Source organism: Aquarana catesbeiana, linkage group LG02 (genome assembly GCF_042186555.1).
Source record: "Aquarana catesbeiana isolate 2022-GZ linkage group LG02, ASM4218655v1, whole genome shotgun sequence".
Taxonomy (NCBI): Eukaryota; Metazoa; Chordata; class Amphibia; order Anura; family Ranidae; genus Aquarana; species Aquarana catesbeiana.
In genome coordinates, this window is record NC_133325.1 from 201,120,837 (window position 1) to 201,143,324 (window position 22,488).

A 22,488-nucleotide genomic window follows, 5' to 3' on the forward strand; every position below is an offset into this window, starting at 1 on the left:
GCAGACCTCACTTTTTGTCACAAAGTTTTGAAAATTGAAAAAAGGAAAAAAAAAATTATTTTTTCCATGTCTTTCTTCATTTTCAAAAACAAACGAGAGCTGCAAAATACTCACCATGCCTCTCAGCAAATAGCTTGGGGTGTCTTCTTTCCAAAATGGGGTCATTTGGAGGGGGGGGGGGGGTTGTGCTATTTTGGAATTTTATGGCCTGCGAAACTGTGGTAGGTAGTGAGGAGTGAATCAAAAATTTACGCCCTTAGAAATCCTAAAGGCGGTGATTGGTTTTCGGGGCCCCGTATGCAGCTAGGCTCCCAAAAAGTCCCAAACATGTGGTATCCCCGTACTCAGGAGAAGCAGCAGAATGTATTTTGGGGTGTAATTCCACATATGCCCATGGCATATTTGAGCAATATATCATTTAGTGACAACTTTGTGCAAAGAAAAAAAAAATTGTCACTTTCCTGCAACTTGTGTCAAAATATAAAATATTCCATGGACTCAACATGCCTCTCAGCAAATAGCTTGGGGTGTCTACTTTCCAAAATGGGATCATTTGGGGGGTTTGTGCCATCTTATGGCCTTCAAAACTGTGATCGGTAGTGAGGAGTGAAATAAAAAATTTACGCCCTTAGAAATCCTGAAGGCGGTGCTTGGTTTTTGGGGCCCCGTACACGGCTAGGCTCCCAAAAAGTCCCACACATGTGGTATCCCCATACTCAGGAGAAGCAGCTAAATGTATTTTGGGGTGCAATTCCACATATGCCCATGGCCTGTGTGAGCAATATATCATTTAGTAACAACTTTTTGTAAATTTTTTTTTTTTGTCATTATTCAATCACTTGGGACAAAAAAAAAATCAATATTCAATGGGCTCAACATGCCTCTCAGCAATTTCCTTGGGGTGTCTACTTTCCAAAATGGGGTCATTTGGAGGGGGGTTTGTACTGCCCTGTCATTTTAGCACCTCAAGAAATGACAAACTAAAAGCTGTGTAAATTCCAGAAAATGTACCCTAGTTTGTAGACACTATAACTTTTGCGCAAACCAATAAATATATGCTCATTGACATTTTTTTTACCAAAGACTTGTGGCCGAATACATTTTGGCCTAAATGTATGACTAAAATTGAGTTTATTGGATTTTTTTTTATAACTATAAGTACAAAATATAATTTTTTCCAAAATTTTTGGTCTTTTTCCGTTTATAGCGCAAAAAATAAAAACCCTAGAGGTGGTCAAATACCATCAAAAGAAAGATCTATTTGTGGGAAGAAAAAGACGCAAATTTCATTTGGGTACAGCATTGCATGACCGCGCAATTAGCAGTTAAAGCGACGCAGTGCCAAATTGTAAAAAGTGCTCTGGTCAGGAAGGGGGTAAATCCTTCCGGGGCTGAAGTGGTTAAGGAAGCCCATTTTAAATAAAGTATGCAAAGTAGAATACAAAATTGTTTTGCATTGTGCGTAACCTCTTAAGTACTAGCCTGTATATACCCCTTCTATACCATTTTTCAGTGCTGACAATTACTTGGTCATGCAAAACTGTAACCAAATAAACTTTTTTTTTTTCTTTTGAGACAGAGATTACTTTTGGTGGAATTTTATGACAACCGTGTTTTTTTTTTTTTTTTTTTAACTATAAATAAAGCAAAAGGGCAAAAATGTTGAAAACCTTGACCAGTTTTCGTTACTTTGTTATACAACATATCATGTAAAAATGGCAGCACACTAGAAAACCCCCCAAACAGAAACCTTTATGAGAGGGTTAAAATATGGAACTCGGTAATGATGCACTAGATACATTAAATGTACAAGTTGTTAAACACAGGCAGGAGGAGGGAAAGGGATTAATATACACATATGGGAGGATGGATATGAAGGGGGTAATGTGCAGAATAAGGGAGGTGAAGAAGGGTTAATATACAGGTCACCTAGACAGGAGGTAGATCAGATGTACAGAAGGGGGGGGGGTGAAAAGGTTAAACATGATCCTACACTCAAAGAAAACATTGAATATTTGCTGCTGCCTGCGACCTGAAACTAGTGAATGAATTATGGGTTTATTTACTAGTTTCTCTTTCCTCCACTCTAAGAGGAATGGGGTGGGCTCACCAATGTACACACGACTACACTGTTTACATCTAAGATCGCTGAGACTGACCATCACAGTGATCAAAAAGGTACAGAATTGTATTATACAGGTATCTGCACCCCCCTCCCCCCTGAAAGGTGCCAATTGTGACACCGGAGGGGGGGGGGGGGAATCCGATGAGCGGAAGTTCCACTTTAGGGTGGAACTCCGCTTTAAAGGTGAGCTATAGTGCTAAAATTACTTCTCTCATTCCAAAGCTCACGGCAATATATTCCATGTGTGGTGAAATCAACATTTACAATTGTGCTGCACCTACACATTAGCCTATGCACAAGAGCACAGGGGGGTGCTTTAAAATAGTTTAAATTGGTTTTTATTTCATTTTTTTCCCACTTTTTTCTCTTAACTTTATTGCTAGTCTCTTTTGATAGCCTTGGAAGGTACTCTTTATTGAGACATCAAGGGTCTATTAGACCCCTGGCCTCTCCAAGGTGGCTGATCAAACACAGATCTGTTTGATCAGCTGTTTCCCTGGCTGTACAGCTGGCCATAGACAGTTCAAATCTCGGCCAGTTCAGTAGGAACTGGCCGAGATTTGAACCAAGTATGGGCAGGCTGAATGTAGCCAGGTTTATTGATCGACAAGCTGGTTGTATCCAAGTTGATTGGATTTTACATGCGATTATTGCTAGCAGCTGTTATAGCCACTAGAAATAATCGCAGTGCTCTCACGGAGGGGCCAGCCCCACTGGGAGAATACAATGGCTCTGCGAGAGTGAACAGTCAAATTCCTGACACTGTCCTTGTATGGCTAGAAGTTGTGTGCTTCTGCACTTGTTGCAAACTACACAACATAAAATATAAGAATAAAAAGGAAAATGGACCCCAACTATAATGGCCACAGCAGTTGTGTAGACTGGGGAGCACAAGCACAGATATTTCAATTATATAAAACGGTCAGGTAGTATAGCTTTCCAGCACCTAGCAAAAGCGGTTTTCACTGGACTGATCCTTTAAATATGATCTAGCTGTACATAGAAGAGACTACATTTCTTAGTAACTAAAAAAAAACACAAATCCGCAAAGCTGCTTCTAAACAGACTAGAATCTTTGTGGGGACCAAAAGCTATCCATTCTAACATACAGTGGAACCAGTGGATAGTTCTAAGGAGTCTGACAACATGTGCTAAAGACAATATAAAAGACACAATAACTACCAGACTCTCTAAATTTGTCAAGCCGATTTTTATAAACATATTGTAAAAAGTAAGGCTATGGAAAAACTGCAGAATAATAAAAAAAAAAAAAAAAAAGGAAGAAGTAGATAATGCCACAACCTTTTCTTTGTTTCCCAGTGAACATTATGTGATCATACAGTAATGTGCATGTCATGAAACATTTCTTTCAGGCAGAACCAACTTTTTTTTACCAAGGACATTTAAATAAAAAGGAATATCAGATATTTGAAACAGAAATTAAAACCACCTGTCATACCAGAGCTAGAGGATGAGGAATATTGCTAAAAAAACCCTCCTAAGTATACCAATAATAGGGCAGCACTGTTCCACTGGTGCAGCGGTTATAAAGTACAACTGAATGCTTCTGCATGGCACTCTAAACAAATACCAAATCCAGATACTATGGGATGCACAAGCTTTATAAATAAGCAAAAAGCTTCTTTTTTCCTGCACTGACTGAGCCAAATCCTCCATTTGTGTTTCACATGCTCTTGTTACCAGACACTGCAGCTCACAGAGAGAGGGTTTCAGCAACAGAGGCAGTGCTGTCAATCTAGGAAGCAGTGGGCAAGAGTAGTTGTGATCAGGTGCTGATTGACAAGCTACAGACTTGTGAATTGTCAATGGTGATAGCCATGCCCCCTGCAACATTTCATCTCACTATAGTGAAAGCAGGCACAGCCCACAGAGTGGCAACTCTGCTCGGAATTCAGGTGCAATGCAGCAGGTTTAACAGATATTTGTGGGACTTTGCATGGGAGATGACGTTATTGTTAAGTGCTGCAACTCTTTAAATTGGAGGCTTTAGCTCCAACTTATAGAAGTGTTGAATACGTTTCTGAAAATCTTTGGAATTGCTATGGTGTCAGATAATTGGTTTTGGAAACCGCATCAGTATGTTAAATGCACAGAAAAAAGTAGGAGCACCAACTAAAAGGTATAAAACAAACAGGAGCAGAGCTCTGTTAATTTCAACATATACAGTGGCAAGAAAAAGTATGTGACCCCCTTTGGAATTAACTGGTTTTCTGCCATCATTTTCCATAAACTGATCCTCGTCCAAGTCACAACAATGGACAAACACAATGTACTTAAGCTAATAACACAAACAATTCTAATTTCTCGTGTCTTTATTGAACACACCCATCAAAACATTCACAGTGCTGGAGGAAAAAGTAATTAAACCATTGGAGTAAATAGCTGGTTGAACCTTCTTTGACAACTGCTCCAGATCAGACCTGCACAACGTTCAGGAGGAATTTGTGACCTTTCCTCTTTACAATGTTGCTTACCCACTTGCCGACCGCCGCACGCCGATTTACTTCGGCAGAATGGCACGGGCAGGCAAAAGGGCGTACCTGTACATCACTTTAAAATTTGCCGCCTAGTGGGTGCGCAGTAACGTGTCCGCGGGTCCCGCGAACTTGATGTTCGCCGGCGGCCCGCGACTGCAGCGAGGAGATGCCCATGTAAACAAGGCATTTCCCTGTTCTGCCTAGCAACATGACAGGGATCTACTGCTCCCTGTCACTGGAAGCAGTGATTTCTGTCATGTTGTATCCCCCCCTATCCCCCCCACAGTTAGAAAACACTGAGGGAAAACACTTATCCCCTTGATCACCCCCTAGTGTTTAACCTCTTGCCTGCCAGTGTCATTTATACAGTAATCAGTGGCTATTTGTAGCTCTGATCGCTCTATAAATGTCAACGGTCCCAAAATATAGTGTCAAAAGTGTCCGATCTGGCCACCATAACGTTGCCGTCCTGCAAATCGCCGCCATTACTAGTAAAAAAAAAAATTTATAATAAAAATGCCATAAATATATCCCCGCTATAACTTTTGCACAAACCAATCAATATACACTTATTGTGATTTTTGTTACGAAAAATATGTAGAAGAATACATACTGGCCTAAACTGTGGAAGAAATGTAGAAGATCTGGTGTGAATTGCTTTTTTGGTGTTATTCTACAGCATCTCTATGGGGTTAAGGTCTGGACTCTGACTGGACCACTCCAAAAAGCACATTTTAATTTTCAGAAGCCAGTCTGTGGTGGATTTACTTCTGATACTTAGGGTCATTTATCCTGCTTCATCACCCACCTTCTACTAATCATCAGCTGGTGGACAGCCATCCTGACACTATCTTGTAGGATATTTTGGTAAAACTGGGAATCAATTTTCCCCACAAGTCTAGGTCCAGGCCCTGAGGCAGCAAAGCAAGCCCAAATCATGATAGTCCATTCATCATACTTCACCGTTGGCATTGTGTTTTGATGTTGGTAAGCTGTGCCCTTTTTGCGCCAAACATAGTTCCAAGTATTCTTCCTGAATAATGTCATCAGTCCACAAAGCATTTCCCCAGTAGCGTTGCAGTTTGAAAAGGTGCCCTTTGGCAAATGTTAGGTGTGCAGAATTTTTTTTTTGAGAGCATTGGCTTTCCTCCATGGTGTTCTGCTGTGGACACCCTGCCTGTTCAAAGGCTTACGTATGGCAGCCTCATGAACAGGGATGTTTGCCAGTTGCAGCGGTTCTTGTCGGTTCTTCACCTCATTGAGGATTCTGCATTGTATGCATTAAGCAAAAAAAAAAAAAAAAAAAAAGTGCTGCAGGAGCCCCCCCCATTCTTACCCAAGCCTGATCCGATCCAGGGATCTGTATGAGAGCAGCGGCTCTCACCGCTGTCGCCCTCCTCATTGGGCAGATTGATAGCAGCGGCAGTAATTGGCTCCCGCTGCTGTCAATCATATGCCATGATGAGGGAATGGGTGGTTTGGCCGAGTTGCCCGGTCTGTGTCAATAAAAGCCACTGTAGAGGAATGGCCTGGAGAGTGGACGGGGGACCCCAGAAAAGGAGGATCGAGGCTGCTCTTTGCAAAACCATTGCAGGTAAGTATCCCTCCGCCAGTGCTCCTGGCTCTTCTGCCTTTTCAAGTGCCCCCTAGCAATCTGTTTGTACGGGGGTAAGCATGCCACTCTCTTCACACAGGCTGTGATTGACAGCAGGAGCCATGTCCAGTGAGGAGAGAACCGCTGCTATTGGGCATAGCCCTGGATTGAGATTGGGCTCATAAGTATTTAGGGTGGCTAAAGGTTTTTTACATTAATGAATTAAGCTTTAAAAACTTTCTGCATTTATAACCACTTTAAGCACATTGTGTTAGTCTATTGTTGTAACTTTGATGAGGATCAGATCAAATTTCATGGCAAAATACTGAGACAACCGGGTAATTACAAGGGGTTCTCATACTTTTTCTTGCCACTGTAGATGGATATCTAGGACGTACTTACACATTTCAAGAAAGCATTTAACTGAATGTACACGATATGCATAAATCCTTTAAAAAGAGTCTTAATTAGTGGACAGTACTTTAACTGCTTTCCCACCTGATACTTCGTATATTCATATCCTATGTCAAGAAAAAACACAAGAAAGACACCCACCTGATGCCTAAAATTAGACTGGCTTCTCGCCTACTCATTTTCTGCTCAAATCCGCCTTTGTAGTAATAAGAAAGGCCCTACAGAAAGAGAAAACAAATTCATGTTGCAGAAATCACAGCAATGTAATGAAATCACACTCCTGGACGTGATCAGAAACTGAATCTGGGATATACAATGAAGGCTCGTACTGTTCGATCTTACTTGGAAGAAAAAAACTCAATTCACACTTACCGGAGTTGAGATTTTCTTTGCATGCTCTACAATAACTTGACACAAGGGTTTCCACAGCTGGAATGCAAAGCGACCTAGAAAAATCCACATCATTTAATAAGGCTCTCTGTATGAATATGTTGTGCTAAACCAAATAGAACAAACATGTTAGTAATATGATATGCATTAAACTCATAACCTCAGGACAACATTTGTATTATAAATGTAATTTAGTTAGTTAGGAAATTGCAAACTAATTGCAGCTTGTTATTGAATAAAAACCTTGGTTACTTTTGTTCTGGGTGTTTTAATATTATTTCATATATAGAGTCAGGTAGGGATAAAAATAAAGCTTCCCCACAGGGATCAGCACTTCTATTATTCAGTAAAAGGATTCTCTGTATGAGAAAATCATGTAAGATAAACCTTCTGAACTGAAACTCTCTCCTGTGGTTATTATGACACTGAAGTATGAGACGGAAGAACCCTATCTAAGGATACAGTCTACTCATTGTAAGGAATGCAGCACAGCTCTGTAACCAAACTTGTAAAGAGAATTTATGGACTACAACCCTGGATGGACATTACAGCTAGATGGCTTTAAACAATAAAAAGGTGTTTCTATAAAACAACAATACTTTATAAGATGTAGTTATAAATAGGTAGAGTCTTGAGAAAAAAGATACTGCATTGCTTACATACATGAAAAAGGTATATGACATTTGCGGAATCCCGAAGTATGGTAAAAAAAAAAACTTCCAAAAGTGATCATTCTTCCATCCTGCCTTCTTGTTAGGATCCTACGCACATTTGTTACTTTTTAGCAGCATCACATCAGCTAGCGCTCCACCTGGTTCAAAAGTAGCCACTTGCAGACCGCAATATGCAAATATACATTGTGGCTTGCAAATGGTTGACGGGGGTTATGGCTGAAGCAATCAGCCATAACCCCACTTTTTTTTTTTTTTCTTTTCAGCTGGCGATTCTTTTTCTCATGAAAGTGGTCTGAGCAGCTAATTATCTGCTGGATCGCTTTCAGAAGCAGTGGGTGGGGTCGTCCCATCCCCCTCCAGACACTCACCGGTGTTTCTCGGGTCTACCGCTTTTCACAGCGAGCCCGGGAAATGATCTGATGGTTCGCACGGCTGGCCATAGGAGGTGAACAGAGTTCAGATCGTCTCAATTCTATGATCTAGGAGGACCACAGCGGTAATGACGTCACTTCAGGTCTAGGGCAGAAGTAAATTATTATTTTTTTTTTTGCAAAAAAATAAGTACTTTTTTTTTATCTTTTGCTTTTAAAAAGGTAGAGAGATTTGGGGTCTTATAGACCCCAGATCTCTGCATAAAGAGGACCGGTCATCCCTTATTTCTATTACAAGGGATGTTTTAATTTCTTGTAATAGGAATAAAAGTGAGAAAAAAAAAAAAAGTAAAACAGTGCCTCCATCCCTCGGTGCTCGTTTGCAGATGATCGTGCACGCATATGTAAATGGTGTTCGCACTACACGTGAGGCGAGAGAAATAATTCTAGCACTAGACCTCCTCCGTAACTCTAAACAGGTGACCTGTAAAAAAAAAAAATTAAATTAAAGTGTCGCCTATGGAGATTTTTACGTATAATAGTTTGTCGCCATTTAACGAACGTGCGCAATTTTGAAGCGTGACACGTTAGGTATCACCGTTCTTTATATTTTACCAATAAATTGGGTCATATATAGTGTTTTTTTGCATTAGAATTCATTAAAAGTGTATTTTTTCCATGAAATTGCATTTGAAGAAGAACAGCTTGTGTTTGGCAATTTCCTGACAGAGCTGATCTACCACCCGGGTCTGCAGCTTTAATTGCACCAAGGTGTCAGGGGGCGGCGAGGACACATAGTGGTCCTCCGCCAACTGAGTCATGGCATGAGCATAGTCTGCCCCAGATTTCAGTTTAAATCTAGAAAAGGATTCAGTAAGTAGGAGTTTAGCATGTTTTTTTAAAAGTTTCCCATATTACTAGAGTAGTGGCTGTTTCTGCGTTGGTATTAAAAAAGATTTTCCACGTGAGTGCGAATCTATCACAAACAGGGAGAATATTTAGCCAAAACAGGTTTAGACTCCAATTCAAGGATGGGGGGGGGGGCAGAGCATGACGACAAATCTATCCAACACGGGGAATGATCTGACAGTATGCGAGGGCTGAAGCCCACGGCCTGTAACTTGGGAAGTAAGGTGCAGGATATCCAAATAAAGTGGGACATAGAGGAGTGGGAGCTAGAGAAACAAGAATAAGCCCGACTGGTAGGGTGTAAGTGTCGCCAGGTGTCCACCTAATCAAAATTTGTCAGCAGACGACTGAACCCGGTGTCCTGGTCCGCCCCAGGAGAATGCATCCCCTGAGACATTCGGTCAAAACAAGGATTGGTGACCATATTGAAGTCTCCTAGCCATGTGGCTGGTACAGATGGATATTTGTCCATAAACGAGAACCCCTCACTAAGAATATTAGAACTATAGAGCAGTGGGATATACCAGGCCAAAATCAGCAACAGATCACCCGCCACTTTGGCCAGCAGGAACACATATCTGTCCTGTGGGTCTGACACTGCCACCTGAAGTTCAAAGGGCACCGACTTAGCTACGAGTACCGAGACACCCCTGGAGAAGGCGGTATGTGTGGCATGAAATGTCCACCCAATCCAGGGACGCCATAGTGCCCGCTGCATGGACCCCTCCACATGGGTCTTAACTAGGACAATAATATTTGTGCGCCGTGTCTTCAGAAAAGACAGGGCAGCAGTGCACAGGGTAAATGCCAGCTTAGTGCCTGATGCATCAGGGCCACTAACTGGGGTAGCAATCTTGAACAAAAAGTAATCCAGCAGAAGGGCGAAAATCCTCTGACAAACACTCCAGGCAGGTAGACCTTGGGAAGGGTTTTCCCGTTGGTTGTGATGGCTACAAAAGTCCAACTACAGAGCCGATCTATGTCCACCAGCAGTAGAGAAACGTGATGCAGTATATGAACGATGTGGTATACTGAAAGATGCGATCCGGTAGGTAGGCTGCCCAACCGAAGAAGTAGAACAGGTGCACTCGTACAGCGAGGGAGAGTAACACTGGCATCATAATTAACAGCCACGAGATCAATTGCAGTGCCCCTAGCAAACGTGAAATTGGAAAACAGGAGACACGGGCAGCATCAAGTATGCAGAAGGCAACAGTAAAGAGCAGATGCCCCTGTAGTACTCATGGCTCAGGCAGGATTTATTTGATCAAGCCAGTCAGCGGCCGCCCCCGTTCCTCAAAAAAATAGACATGGTCTTCTCCAACTATCTGGAGTCGAACTGGGAATAGCATGGCATGTTTCAAATGGCGAACACGTAAATGCCTCTTGATCTCTGTGAATTGGCTGCGTTTTCTTTGGACCTCAGCAGAGAAGTCGGGGAACGCCAGGATTTGATGGTTGTGTAGGAGGTATGTTACCCTTTTCCCGAGCCAGGTGTAGGACAGCATCCCGGTCTTTATAATTGAGGAGTTTTGTGATGAAAACACGTGGAGGTGCCCCTTTTTTTGCAGGCATCCGGTGGGCCCATTCCACTATGAATGAATGCAGGAAGGCCTCTCTCCCATAAGTGTCAACAAGTAAATCCTCTAGGAAAGTAGCCGGGTTTGTACTCTCCTCACCCTCTGGGGGTCCTATGAAACTGTGGCTGTTGTGCCTCATCCGATTCTATAAATCGTCCCGTTTTTGCTGAATCTGTGCAATGAGGCAGTTTGCCTGATCTGCTGACTCATGCAGGGGTGGGAGACCTTCCTCCACTCGATCCAAGCGTTGTTCCGACTCACCAACTCTTTCCGTAGATGTTGCATATCCTGGCAGAGCAGGGAGCTGTCCACCTTCACTTCCTCTATTCTAGTAGTGATTGAAGTCTGGCAGCCAGCGATCACTTCCAAGATCTCAGCCTTATCACTCTCACAAGAGGAGGAGGGAGAAGAGGGAGAGCCGCCATCTTTGGCCTGTATGCCTCCATCCACGCAGCTGTAACGATCGAGCTTCGGGACCATGTCAGTCTTATTTCGAGGAGGCGTCATTTTTCCAGGGTACACTGAGGCACTGCAGGTAAGTTACTGGGCGTTAGGTCCAAAAAGGAGAAGGACAGGGTCGTAGATTCCGGATCATGTCTTACCGCATGCAGGATCAGGCCACACCCACTGAAAATACATAGGTTAAAAAAAAAAAAAAAAAACAAAAAAAAAAAAACACAAACATTTAAAATTGGCCTTGGTTGGATGTATGGGGCATTAAATTGTGAGCTACTTTGGGGTAGACCGATTTATTTGGATCCCTCAGGCACACTTCTATAATATGATCATGTAATTCGGAGGTGACCACTCACATCTTTTTTTCATAGTTAGAGGTGGACAAGCTCTTAGAACACATCTGACTGTCAAAGTAGCACCGCAGGCTGCTTGCCATGGGACTAACACATGTTACAATTTGACTGTACAATTGCATTTGGATCTACCAGCAATTATGTAGTGCAAGGACCTGCCTGACTGGCAATATATTTAATGGGTTTTAGGTAGGTCCTCATTATACTCAGTTTTGGTAAATCTAAAAAGGAGAATGCACAGTCAAACTGAAATGTTTATTGCAAGCTTGAGATTGACACTGTGGTCAGATTTATTCTTACTTACAATTTCCTAATTTTACTAAATTAAGGACATTAGCTCCAAGGAAATTAAACTGGGTCACTAACCTCCAACCCCGTAAGTAGAGCTACGGTATCTCACAAAAGTGAGTACACCCTTCACATTTTTGTAAATATATCTTTTCATGTGACAACACTGAAGAAATGACACTTTGCTACAATGTAAAGTAGTGAGTGTACAGCTTGTATAACAGTGTAAATTTGCTGTCTCCGCAAAATAACAACGCACTTTTGTTGCCATTAAGGTCTAAACCGCTGGCAACAAAAGTTAGTACACCCGTAAATGAAAATGTCCAAATTGGGCCCAAAGTGTCAATATTTTGTGTGGCCACCATGGTTTTTCATCACTGCCTTAACACTCTTGGGCATGGAGTTCACCAGAGCTTCACAGGTTACCACTGGAGTCCTCTTCCACTCCTCCATGAGGATATCACGGAGCTGGTGGATATTAGAGACCTTGCGCTCCTCCACCTTCTGTTTGAGGATGCCCCACCGATGCTCAATAGGGTTTAGGTCTGGAGACAAGCTTGGCCAGTCGCTGACCGTTACCCTCAGATTCTTTAGCAATGCAGTGGTCGTCTTGGGGTCCTTATGTTGGAATATTGCCCTACGGCCCAGTCTCCGAAGGGAGGGGATCATGTTCAGCTTCAGTATGTCACAGTACATGTTGGCATTCATGGCTCCCTCAATGAACTGTAGCTTCCCAGTGCCGGCAGCACTCATGTAGCCCCAGACCATGACATTCCCACCACCATGCTTGACTGTAGGCAAGAAACACTTGTCTTTGTACTCCTCACCTGGTTACCGCCACACACGCTTGACACCATCTGAACCAAATAAGTTCATCTTGCTCTCAGACCACAGGACATGGTTCTAGTATTTCATGTCCTTAGTCTGCTTGTTTTCAGCAAACTGTTTGCAGGCTCTCTTGTGCATCTTCTTTAGAAGATGCTTCCTTCTGGGACGACAGCCATGCAGACCAAATTGATGCAGTGTATGGTCTGAGCACAGACAGGCTGACCCCCCCCCCACCCCTTTAACCTCTGCAGCCATGCTGGCAGCACTCATATGCCCGTTTCCCCAAAGGCAACCTCTGGATTGGATGCTGAGCATGTGCACTCAACTTCTTTGGTCGACCATGGTAAGGCCTGTTCTGAGTGGAACCTGTGCTGTTAAACTGCTGTATGGCCTTGGCCACAGTACTGCAGCTCAGTTTCAGGGTCTTGGCAATCTTCTTATAGCCTAGGCCATCTTTATGTAGAGCTAGGGCTGGGGAAAAAATCGATTTAAATCTTGAGAATCTTGAGTTGAGAGGTCAAATTGATTCAAAATTTAAACAAAATCGATTTTTTTAGATTTTTTTTTTTCACCACGCCGGTCCTGAGGCGCTGCGGGCAAGGAGTTTTTAGGTGAGGCCACGGCTTCGGCCTAGTCTGCGAGGCCGGACGCCGCGGACTAGGCCGAGGCCGCGGCATCGCCTAAAAACTCATGCCCACAGCGCCTCAGGACCGGCGCAGTTTACAAAAGGAAAAAAAAAAAAAACCCGATTCGAATCGTGAATAGAGTTTTTTTAAGAGAATCGAAGATTTTTGGGTTTTTTTGAAAATCTCCCAGCCCTATGTAGAGCAACAATTCTTTTTTCCAGATCCTCAGAGTTCTTTGCCATGAGGTGTCATGTTGAACTTCCAGTGACCAGTATGACAGAGTAACACCACCTTTAATACACTTGCTCCCCATTCACACCCGAGACCTTGTAACACTAACGAGTCACATGACACCAAGGAGAGAAAATGGCTAATTGGGCCCAATTTGGACATTTTCACTTAGGGGTGTATTCATTTTTGTTGCCAGCAGTTTGGACACTAATGGCTGTGTGTTGAAGTATTTTGAGGGGGACAGCAAATTTAAACTGCTATACAAGCTGTACACTCACTACTTTACATTGTAAGAAAGTGTCATTATTTCAGTGTTGTCACATGACAATAAAATATTTACAAAAATGTGAGGGGTGTATGTATGTGATATACTGTAAATACCAGTATATAGATTTAATATAAATGTGCTAAACCTAGAGTTAATATTGTGATATCTCTTACAAACCCAGCTGTGACTGGTGTCTTTATGAGGCAGTGTAGAGTATCTTTACACGAAGCTCAATAGAACAGTCAAAGCAGGTGCACACACAGGGGGTGAGCTGCTTGATTTGTGCAATGAATCCTAAAAGCAGCATGTGTAGGAGCAGATTTGACTACACTCTTTAGTCTGATGCAGGATGGGATCAAATTGCCTCCTAAAGGACATCAACTCTAAAAAAGGAAGAAAGTGATCTGCTCCTTTACAGATGGCAGGCAACAGGACCTGGTGAACAAGAGCATTGGGTCAAACTGCTTTGCTTTACAAAGAGTGGTCTATATCATTTGGAATTAAAGGTTGTCATCACAATTGTTGTCAAAAGGGTTGTCTGGTTAGATATTGGTTTAATTTTTTTTAAATGACATTTTTAAACCACACTGAAGCCTATATGCAATACTAACCCAAACACAAACACAGGCAACTTAAAAATACGTATTTATTGGTCGCTCCTAAGATTTTAAAACAAACCTGTCAGCCACTAACATGTGGTGCCCAACAGTGGACACCACTAGACGCTCATTTCCTCTGTTAGCAGGAGCACTAGCCTTTTTTTATGCCTCATTAAAACTAATTTTGCATTGATACTAGAGGTTGATCTCCCTGATTTAGGCCTACTGAATGCAATTACCCAGTCTGATTAAAGTGCTTTAGGTCAGGAAAGTTAGGCGATTGGTACCATAGTAAAATTAATTTCAAGGGGCGTGGCCTGGACCGGCATGCGGGTAGCTTCTTTCTCAAAGAGCTCCCGCAGGTTACCCCCAATTGATCCTGTTCCCAGCTTAGCAGCTCTGTCAAACAGATATAGGACGACTCCAGAACTTAGCGAGACCCCGCCGTGCCACCTGGACTGAACAAATCCATGATGGTATTGTGGGGAAAGAGCAAGGAGGATGTCCAGCGTCCGGAGCTCCAAAATGGCGTCGCAAGTCTCCAGCAGCGTGGACCGAGTGGCACCGATAAAACAAACTGAGTACAAAAAAAGAGCGAGGAGACACCTGGGGAAAGGGGAGGCTGCCCACCCCAAAAACATAAAAATAGGAATTTACCCCCAACAGGTATAGGGGCTTTGGAGGCAGCAGACAACAATGAGGTTGTTGTATGGTTTAAAAAGTAGCTTTATTTATACGTGAAACATCGGAGTAAAAACATGAACTGTGTGCATCTAGCTATACAAGGGGCACAGAAGTATAATGCTACACATGATAAAGTATTAAAAAAGCGCTTGGATAGTCCTGATGCGTTTCGACCCCATCAGGTCTTCTTCAGAGGAAATGCATGCGTTGTAGAAGAATTTTGTATACATGAAATAATGGTATCAATATGGTTAAATATACTTATAGACAATGACCACAGTTATATATGATGAAACTTTTTAAGCATAATTACCCAAAGGTATGCGTATAGCTGTATCTTCTGAACTTATGATTGTTTAAAACTGCCTTTACCATCAGGTCTCAACACCAGGGCCCCACGACTGACCGCCACCCCCACGGGGGGGGGGGGGGGGGGGAGCTTGAGCAGCAGCTGTGCAACTTATGATGGCTTACACTTTGGAACAACCCTCACACCTGGTAAGGGGCATGTGGATAAGCAGCACCCGCGATCTAAATATCAAGCAGCAACGTCAATGAAAGCATGTGGAGGTTTTTTAGAAAATTTATATAAATCAAATATAAACGTATTAAGGTATTTGTAAAGTTCCTCTACAGGCTGTTAGGCCTAGGTCGTATCAAAATGGAAATCTTTATGTATTTTGGTTAAGGTTTTTTTAAAAAAAAAGAGAGTGTATAAGCGTCTATGTTGTAAAGAAAAATGAGGAATGTATATACTGCAACTGGATAGGATGAAAAAAGGAAAAGGAGCAAAGAAAGGAACAGGGAAAAAGAAAGGGGAAGAGAGGAGGGAGGAGGAAAGGGGGAAGGGGAGGGGGGGAAAAATAGGTAGGGGGGAGAAAGGAAAAGAGAAGGGGGAAAGGGGGGGGAGGAGAGGGGGAACCCCAGGAAGGGAATGAATAGGGGAGGGAAGGGATGAGAATGATGGAAAAAGGATGGGGAGACAACTAGGAAAAGGGAAAATGATAGGGAGCTGAGAAAGCAGAAAAGGAGGGAAAGAAAAAAGAAGAAGAGGGGAAAAGGGTATACCTAGGACTAGGATAAAGAAGGGGAAAGAAAAAAGGAAAAAGTAGAGATAGAAGGGAGAAGAAGGAAAGGAATAGGGAGTGGGGGGGGGGGAGGGTTAAGAAAACAGTGAAGAATAATGTGGTGCAAATAGTTTTTACTATTTGCACCACATTATTCTTCACTGTTTTCTTCTCTTAGTATCCCCCACCCCCAACTATTTTCCATAGCTAGTGCACTTATTCATACACTTTTTCCCTCAGCTTTACCTCTATCCATATTAACCCCCCCCCCCTCCTCACTCCCTATTCCTTTCCTTCTTCTCCCTTCTATCCCTACTTTCCTTTTTTCTTTCCCCTTCTTTATCCTAGGCCTAGGTATACCCTTTTCCCCTCTTCTTTTTTCTTTTCCTCCTTTTCTGCTTTCTCAGCTCCCTATCATTTTTCCTTTTCCTAGTTGTCTCCCCATCATTCTCATCCCTTCCCTCCCCGGGGTTCCCCCTCTCCTCCCCCCCCCCCCCCCTTTGCCCCTTCCCTTTCTCCCCCCCTACCTATTTTTCCCCCTCCCCTTCCCCCTTTCCTCCTCCTTTCTTTTTCCCTGCTCTTTTCTTTGCTCCTTTTCCTTTTTTCATCCTATCCAGTTGCAGTATATACATTCCTCATTTTTCTTTACAACATAGACGCTTATACATTCTCTTTTTTTTAAAAAACCTTAACCAAAATACATAAAGATTTCCATTTTGATACGACCTAGGCCTAACAGCCTGTAGAGGAACTTTACAAATACCTTAATACGTTTATATTTGATTTATATAGATTTTCTAAAAAACCTCCACATGCTTTCATTGACGTTGCTGCTTGATATTTAGATCGCGGGTGCTGCTTATCCACATGCCCCTTACCAGGTGTGAGGGTTGTTCCAAAGTGTAAGCCATCGTAAGTTGCACAGCTGCTGTTCAAGCTTCCCACCCCCCCCCTGTGGGGGTGGCAGTCAGTCGTGGGGCCCTGGTGTTGAGACCTGATGGTAGAGGCGGCTTTAAACAATCATAAGTTCAGAAGATACAGCTATACGCATACCTTTGGGTATCTATGCTTAAAAAGTTTCACCATATATAAACTGTGGTCATTGTCTATAAGTATATTTAAAGCAAAAATAAAAATTAAAGTACAGCGCTACATTTAAAAAGAAAGTGAAAAGCAGCCAACACACCTATAGACTCAAGGCAGAAAAAAGAAACAAAAGTGTGGCGCTATATATCACATCCACAGCCGTGTGTATTACAATAGAGACCTATAAAAATGGTGAATACTACCAAAAAATGTTTGACCATAAAATGGATAGTGTCAAATAATTAATCAGTGTTGATTACATACGTATAAGGTAAATACACAATAATACTTAATCATCAGATGTGCCAGTGATTAATAGAAACCCGTGCTGGTTCCATGAGCCAGACACCAAACATAAAAAAACTTTAGAAGTCCATAAAAAATGTGTAGAAAAATAGTGAAGAAAACATCAACAGAGTTCAAAGGGGGTGATGCTTGGCCAGATGGTATTCACAGAATTTTAGTTGCACCAAATCTGGCGAGTGGGCAGAAGGGAGACCACAAGTGTGCATAGATTGTACATCAGTGCCGGGGCCAAAACCAGGAGTAGAGAAGGCTTACCGGAAAGAATTGACCTGAAATGGCGTACGCCAGACAAGTCAAAAAAGCATAATAACCACTGGTTCTGGGAAATGCGTCTTGTCAGATGTCATCAGATGGTGGAAAGAAAAGGGGGGGGGTCCGCACGGCTTCCTCTCCCATAGGTAATCCAGCATAAGCCAAAATGTGTAATTTCATATGCCATGCAAGGAGCAAACAAAACTCACATAGCGTAAAAACGTTTTAAAACACTAGTTTATTAAAATAATAAAAAACAGACTCACATTTTGGAAGAACGAAACAGAGCTCAAATATCAAATGGCGGCGATCGTGAGGGTTCCACCCGACATGTTTCAGCTAAGGAGCCGTCATCTGGGGTATGGACCACCCTCACCTCACCGCTCTATAAACAGAAGATGACCCCCACTGGGAGTGTCTACAAACCGGAAGTGCAACAAGTAAGAATCACTTCCGGTTTTCAGGGTCATAGGATGACTAATTGAATAGTTATATTAAGAACAAATTAATGAAGCAGAGAACCATGTAACTCATGTTTCTAAATTAGAAGATTAAAAATGAAAAATAAGTACAAAAAAAAAAATGGTAATCTATGCCCTGAATCAGTCCATCTACCAGGAACTGGTCAGAGCGCTAGCCAAGCCTCCCTTTCAGCCAGCCTGCTCCTCAAGCCTCATTTTCATATGTGATGCACTTCCCATCACACAGAGAGGAAGTAATACCACTGCACTCCATAAGGAGGAAACCAAGCCTCAATCTGAGGCGAAGTGTCAGCAGAGAGGAGAAATAAATCAGTGCACTGAAAAAAGGCATTAGTGTTAAAATAAAAACAGATTGGAAAAGAAAAAGAAAAAAAAGGGGGATAAAAATTATTACACAAGGCTAATGCTTGCAATAACATTACCTTATAAAAGGTGATACAAGGACATTCTAATAAGGTTAATTAGTGATCAATATTAAAATCATGGACCATAATATTAAAGGGACACTGCCAATGGGGGACATCAACAGCGTACATATCAAAAATTACATTCTGAATTGAACCGTAATTATCCCGGACTCCATGACATAAATTAAGACAACCAATAATATAATCATCTTGTATAGTAAAAAAAACAATATTCTTTGTCATTTAGACAATAAGAGAGATCATATTTATATTCAAGCTTGGTTAATAAAAGAGTTGATGTCCCACTCCACGTTGATACCCTGTGGAAAATGGGACCCCAACTCATATACCCAGTAGGTTTCTAAACGCGAGACACCTCTAAGAATCGACCCACCCCGCCAGGGGGGCACGTACCTATCTATAATGAGAAATTGAGTACCCACAGGGTTCCGATCGTGAACCTCCCTGTAGTGTCTAGGGACAGTGTGTTTAGTACTGCCCGCTTTAATGAGATTGATGTGTTCCGAAACCCGTGTAGTAAAAGATCTGATGGTCCGGCCGACATATTGCTTGCCACAAGGGCAAGTTAAAAGATAAACTATTCCTGTAGTGGCACACGTGCAGAAATGTTTAATTTTGTAAGTACGGCCGGTCACGGTGGAAGAAAAACTATGACTAGCCCTTCTGCCACAGGTATTGAATTTACAGACCAAGCACTTTTTAGAAGGATAAAACCCAATCAAGTTGTGGAAAAAGGATGGTCTCTCTGGTGGGTTGATGACATTAGGTGCTAACCTATTCCGGAGAGATGGAACACCCTTAAACACCACCTTTGGAGTCTTAGGCAACAGAGGTCCCAAGATTTTATCTGTTTTTAAAACATCCCAGTGATTTTCAAAAATTCTCTTAACATGCTTGTGCTGCATGGAGAAAGATGTCAAGGAGGACCATTTGAATTCATCATTCGTTTGTCTAGGTCTATCCTCTAATAATGACTGACGGTCTGTTGCACAAGCACTTTCGATCTCATTATCTAAATCCACAGAGTTATAACCCTTCTCTAAGAACCTATCTTTCAAGGTCATGGCCTGTAGTTTAAAAGTGTCTGAATCAGTACAGTTCCTTCGTAATCGTAGGAACTGACTTTTGGGAACAGATCTGATCCAGGAACTGTGGTGGCAACTATCAGTCGATATGTATGCGTTCCTGTCGGTGGATTTAAAATAAGTACTAAATATAAATGAGGACCCACTTCTTTCAATGACAAGGTCTAAAAAGTGGATTGAGGTGGTACTAGTTTCAAAGGATAAAGCAATACCCCTATCATTGTTATTCAAAGTTGTGAAAAAATCAACCAGACCATCATGACTCCCTGTCCACAGGAGGAGGATGTCGTCTATGTACCGGGCCCACAACAGAAGGTGTGGGTTCTCCATGGCATAGACGACATCCTCCTCCCACTTGGCCATGAACAGGTTGGCCAGGCTGGGAGCAAATTTTGCTCCCATAGTCACCCCTTTATGTTTGTGATAGAATTTACCACCAAACCAGAAATAATTGTGTTGTGTTGCAAACTCAATTAAATCAATAATGAACTCTATCTGGGGTGAAGCAAGGGAGGCATCCCTGTTTAGAAAACAATGTACCGCATCCACACCTTCACGGTGTGGAATGCAGGTATAAAGGGACGCAACGTCCGCAGTGGCCATGATAAGGTCACCAGAATGGGAAACATTCGATAACAGTTTAATCACATCCTTAGTATCTTTTAAGTAGGACAGCATCTTAAGTACAGATGGCTGTAGGAAAAAGTCGATATATTTCCCAATCTTTGAGGTGACCAAGTTGATACCACTAATTATAGGTCGACCCGGGGGGTGGAGAGGGTCCTTGTGGACTTTGGGCAAGTAATATATAACTGGGATGCGTGGAGCAAGGGGGACTAAAAAAGACCTCTCTTTTTTGTTTAAAATACAGGAGTCAAAACCTTTAGCTACTAGGTTCTTCAGTTCTTTTTTGTACTCGAGTGTAGGATTCTTTGGTAATTCTATGTAGGTCTCTCGATCTCCCAAAATGCGATGCATTTCATCCATGTAGTCAGATTTGTTTAGTAGGACAATCCCCCCGCCTTTGTCGGCGGGGCGAATCACTAGATTCTTGTTATCACATAACCTCTTTACACCTACTGAGGGTAGAGGGTTGTAAAATTTACGCTTAAGTGGAATAGCAGCCAAATCTCTCAGCACCAATTCTTTGAACAAATTAATGGTAGGTGGAAGTTGTGTAGGGGCACTAAAGAGGGAGGGATTGGATAGGCCCGAATGGACGGTACCGGACGTTGCCTCCCTGGCCACATTCCTAGTGGGGTTTACCGTTTGGACATTAACTTTTCTAATGAACTTTTGTATGTCGATGAACGTATCAAACTTATTAAGTTTGTACGGAGGGGCAAATTTGAGACCTTTGTTTAAAACCATTTTCTCTTCTTGAGTGAGAATTGTATTGCTCAAGTTAAATACCTCCTGACATGTTAAGTTCGTTTGAGCTTTTCTTTTCTGGACCCTCCTCCCTCCTCTGGACCCTCTCTTGTTTCTGGGCCTCTTTCTTTTGTTCTGGGTACCCTCGTGAAAATCCAGAAGGGTCCGTGAATCGGAGTAAGGTCGTATACGTGGGGATGGATCATACCCTACATTAGGGAAAGGATAAACGTTATCATTATGGTGATCACGTAGAGGGGAATACCTATTATATGTAGAAACCGGAGGGTGTCTATAATAGGATGGATTCTGATGATAGGGGTGATGAGAAGGTTCATGGTGACGAACCGGGGAGCCCCGATAGTAGGAGTTCTCCCATTCATAATGTTGATAATCATTATAATTATGATAATCACCCCTATTTCCTCCTCTCCCTCTAGAAGGATGACCTTTTCCTCTCTGTTGTTGTTTAGGGGTATGCATACTTGGCTGGCGTCCCCTTTGTGGAGGGGGGCCTCTGCCATGAGACCGTCCTCTATCTACATAAGATTTTGTACGGACCGCAGGCTCAATGGGTGGAACAAGGGTATCCTGGCTGTGGACATTAGTCTCCATGGGTGGCTGTGAAGCAGATCCTGTAATGGATTTCTGCCATCCGAATACCTTGCCCGCCTTGTAGTCCCCGGTGTCACGGGAATACTTTTTTTGTTCCTTATCCTCCTTTATGAGATGTGCCTACCATTAATTTGTTCAAAGAATTGGTGCTGAGAGATTTGGCTGCTATTCCACTTAAGCGCAAATTCTACAACCCTCTACCCTCAGTAGGCGTAAAGAGGTTATGTGATAACAAGAATCTAGTGATTCGCCCCGCCGACAAACGCGGGGGGATTGTCCTACTAAACAAATCTGACTACATGGATGAAATGCATCGCATTTTGGGAGATCGAGAGACCTACATAGAATTACCAAAGAATCCTACACTCAAGTACAAAAAAGAACTGAAGAACCTAGTAGCTAAAGGTTTTGACTCCTGTATTTTAAACAAAAAAGAGATCTTTTTTAGTCCCCCTTGCTCCACGCATCCCAGTTATATATTTCTTGCCCAAAGTCCACAAGGACCCTCTCCACCCCCCGGGTCGACCTATAATTAGTGGGATCAACTCGGTCACCCCAAAGATTGGGAAATATATCGACTTTTTCCTACAGCCATCTGTACTTAAGATGCCGTCCTACTTAAAAGATACTAAGGATGTGATTAAACTGTTATCGAATGTTTCCCATTCTGGTGACCTTATCATGGACACTGCGGACGTTGCGTCCCTTTATACCTGCATTCTACACCGTGAAGGTGTGGATGCGGTACATTGTTTTCTAAACAGGGATGCCTCCCTTGCTTCACCCCAGATAGAATTCATTATTGATTTAATTGAGTTTGCAACACAACACAACACAATTATTTCTGGTTTGGTGGTAAATTCTATCACCAACATAAAGGGGTGGCTATGGGAGCAAAATTTGCTCCC

The 22,488-nt window shown here is 42.5% G+C and overlaps 1 protein-coding gene across 1 annotated transcript in view; it reads right to left on the reverse strand.

Moving 5' to 3' along the window:
- The window catches only part of DNAJC15 (DnaJ heat shock protein family (Hsp40) member C15), a 90,690-nt gene that overhangs the window by 25,410 nt on the left and 42,792 nt on the right, over positions 1-22,488 (reverse strand). Inside the window, exons 3-4 of the mRNA XM_073614188.1 lie at positions 7,004-7,077; positions 6,773-6,849 (exon numbers count right to left, since the gene is read on the reverse strand). Coding sequence (XP_073470289.1) covers positions 6,773-6,849; positions 7,004-7,077 — 151 coding nt within the window. The remainder of the gene's footprint in view (positions 1-6,772; positions 6,850-7,003; positions 7,078-22,488) is intronic.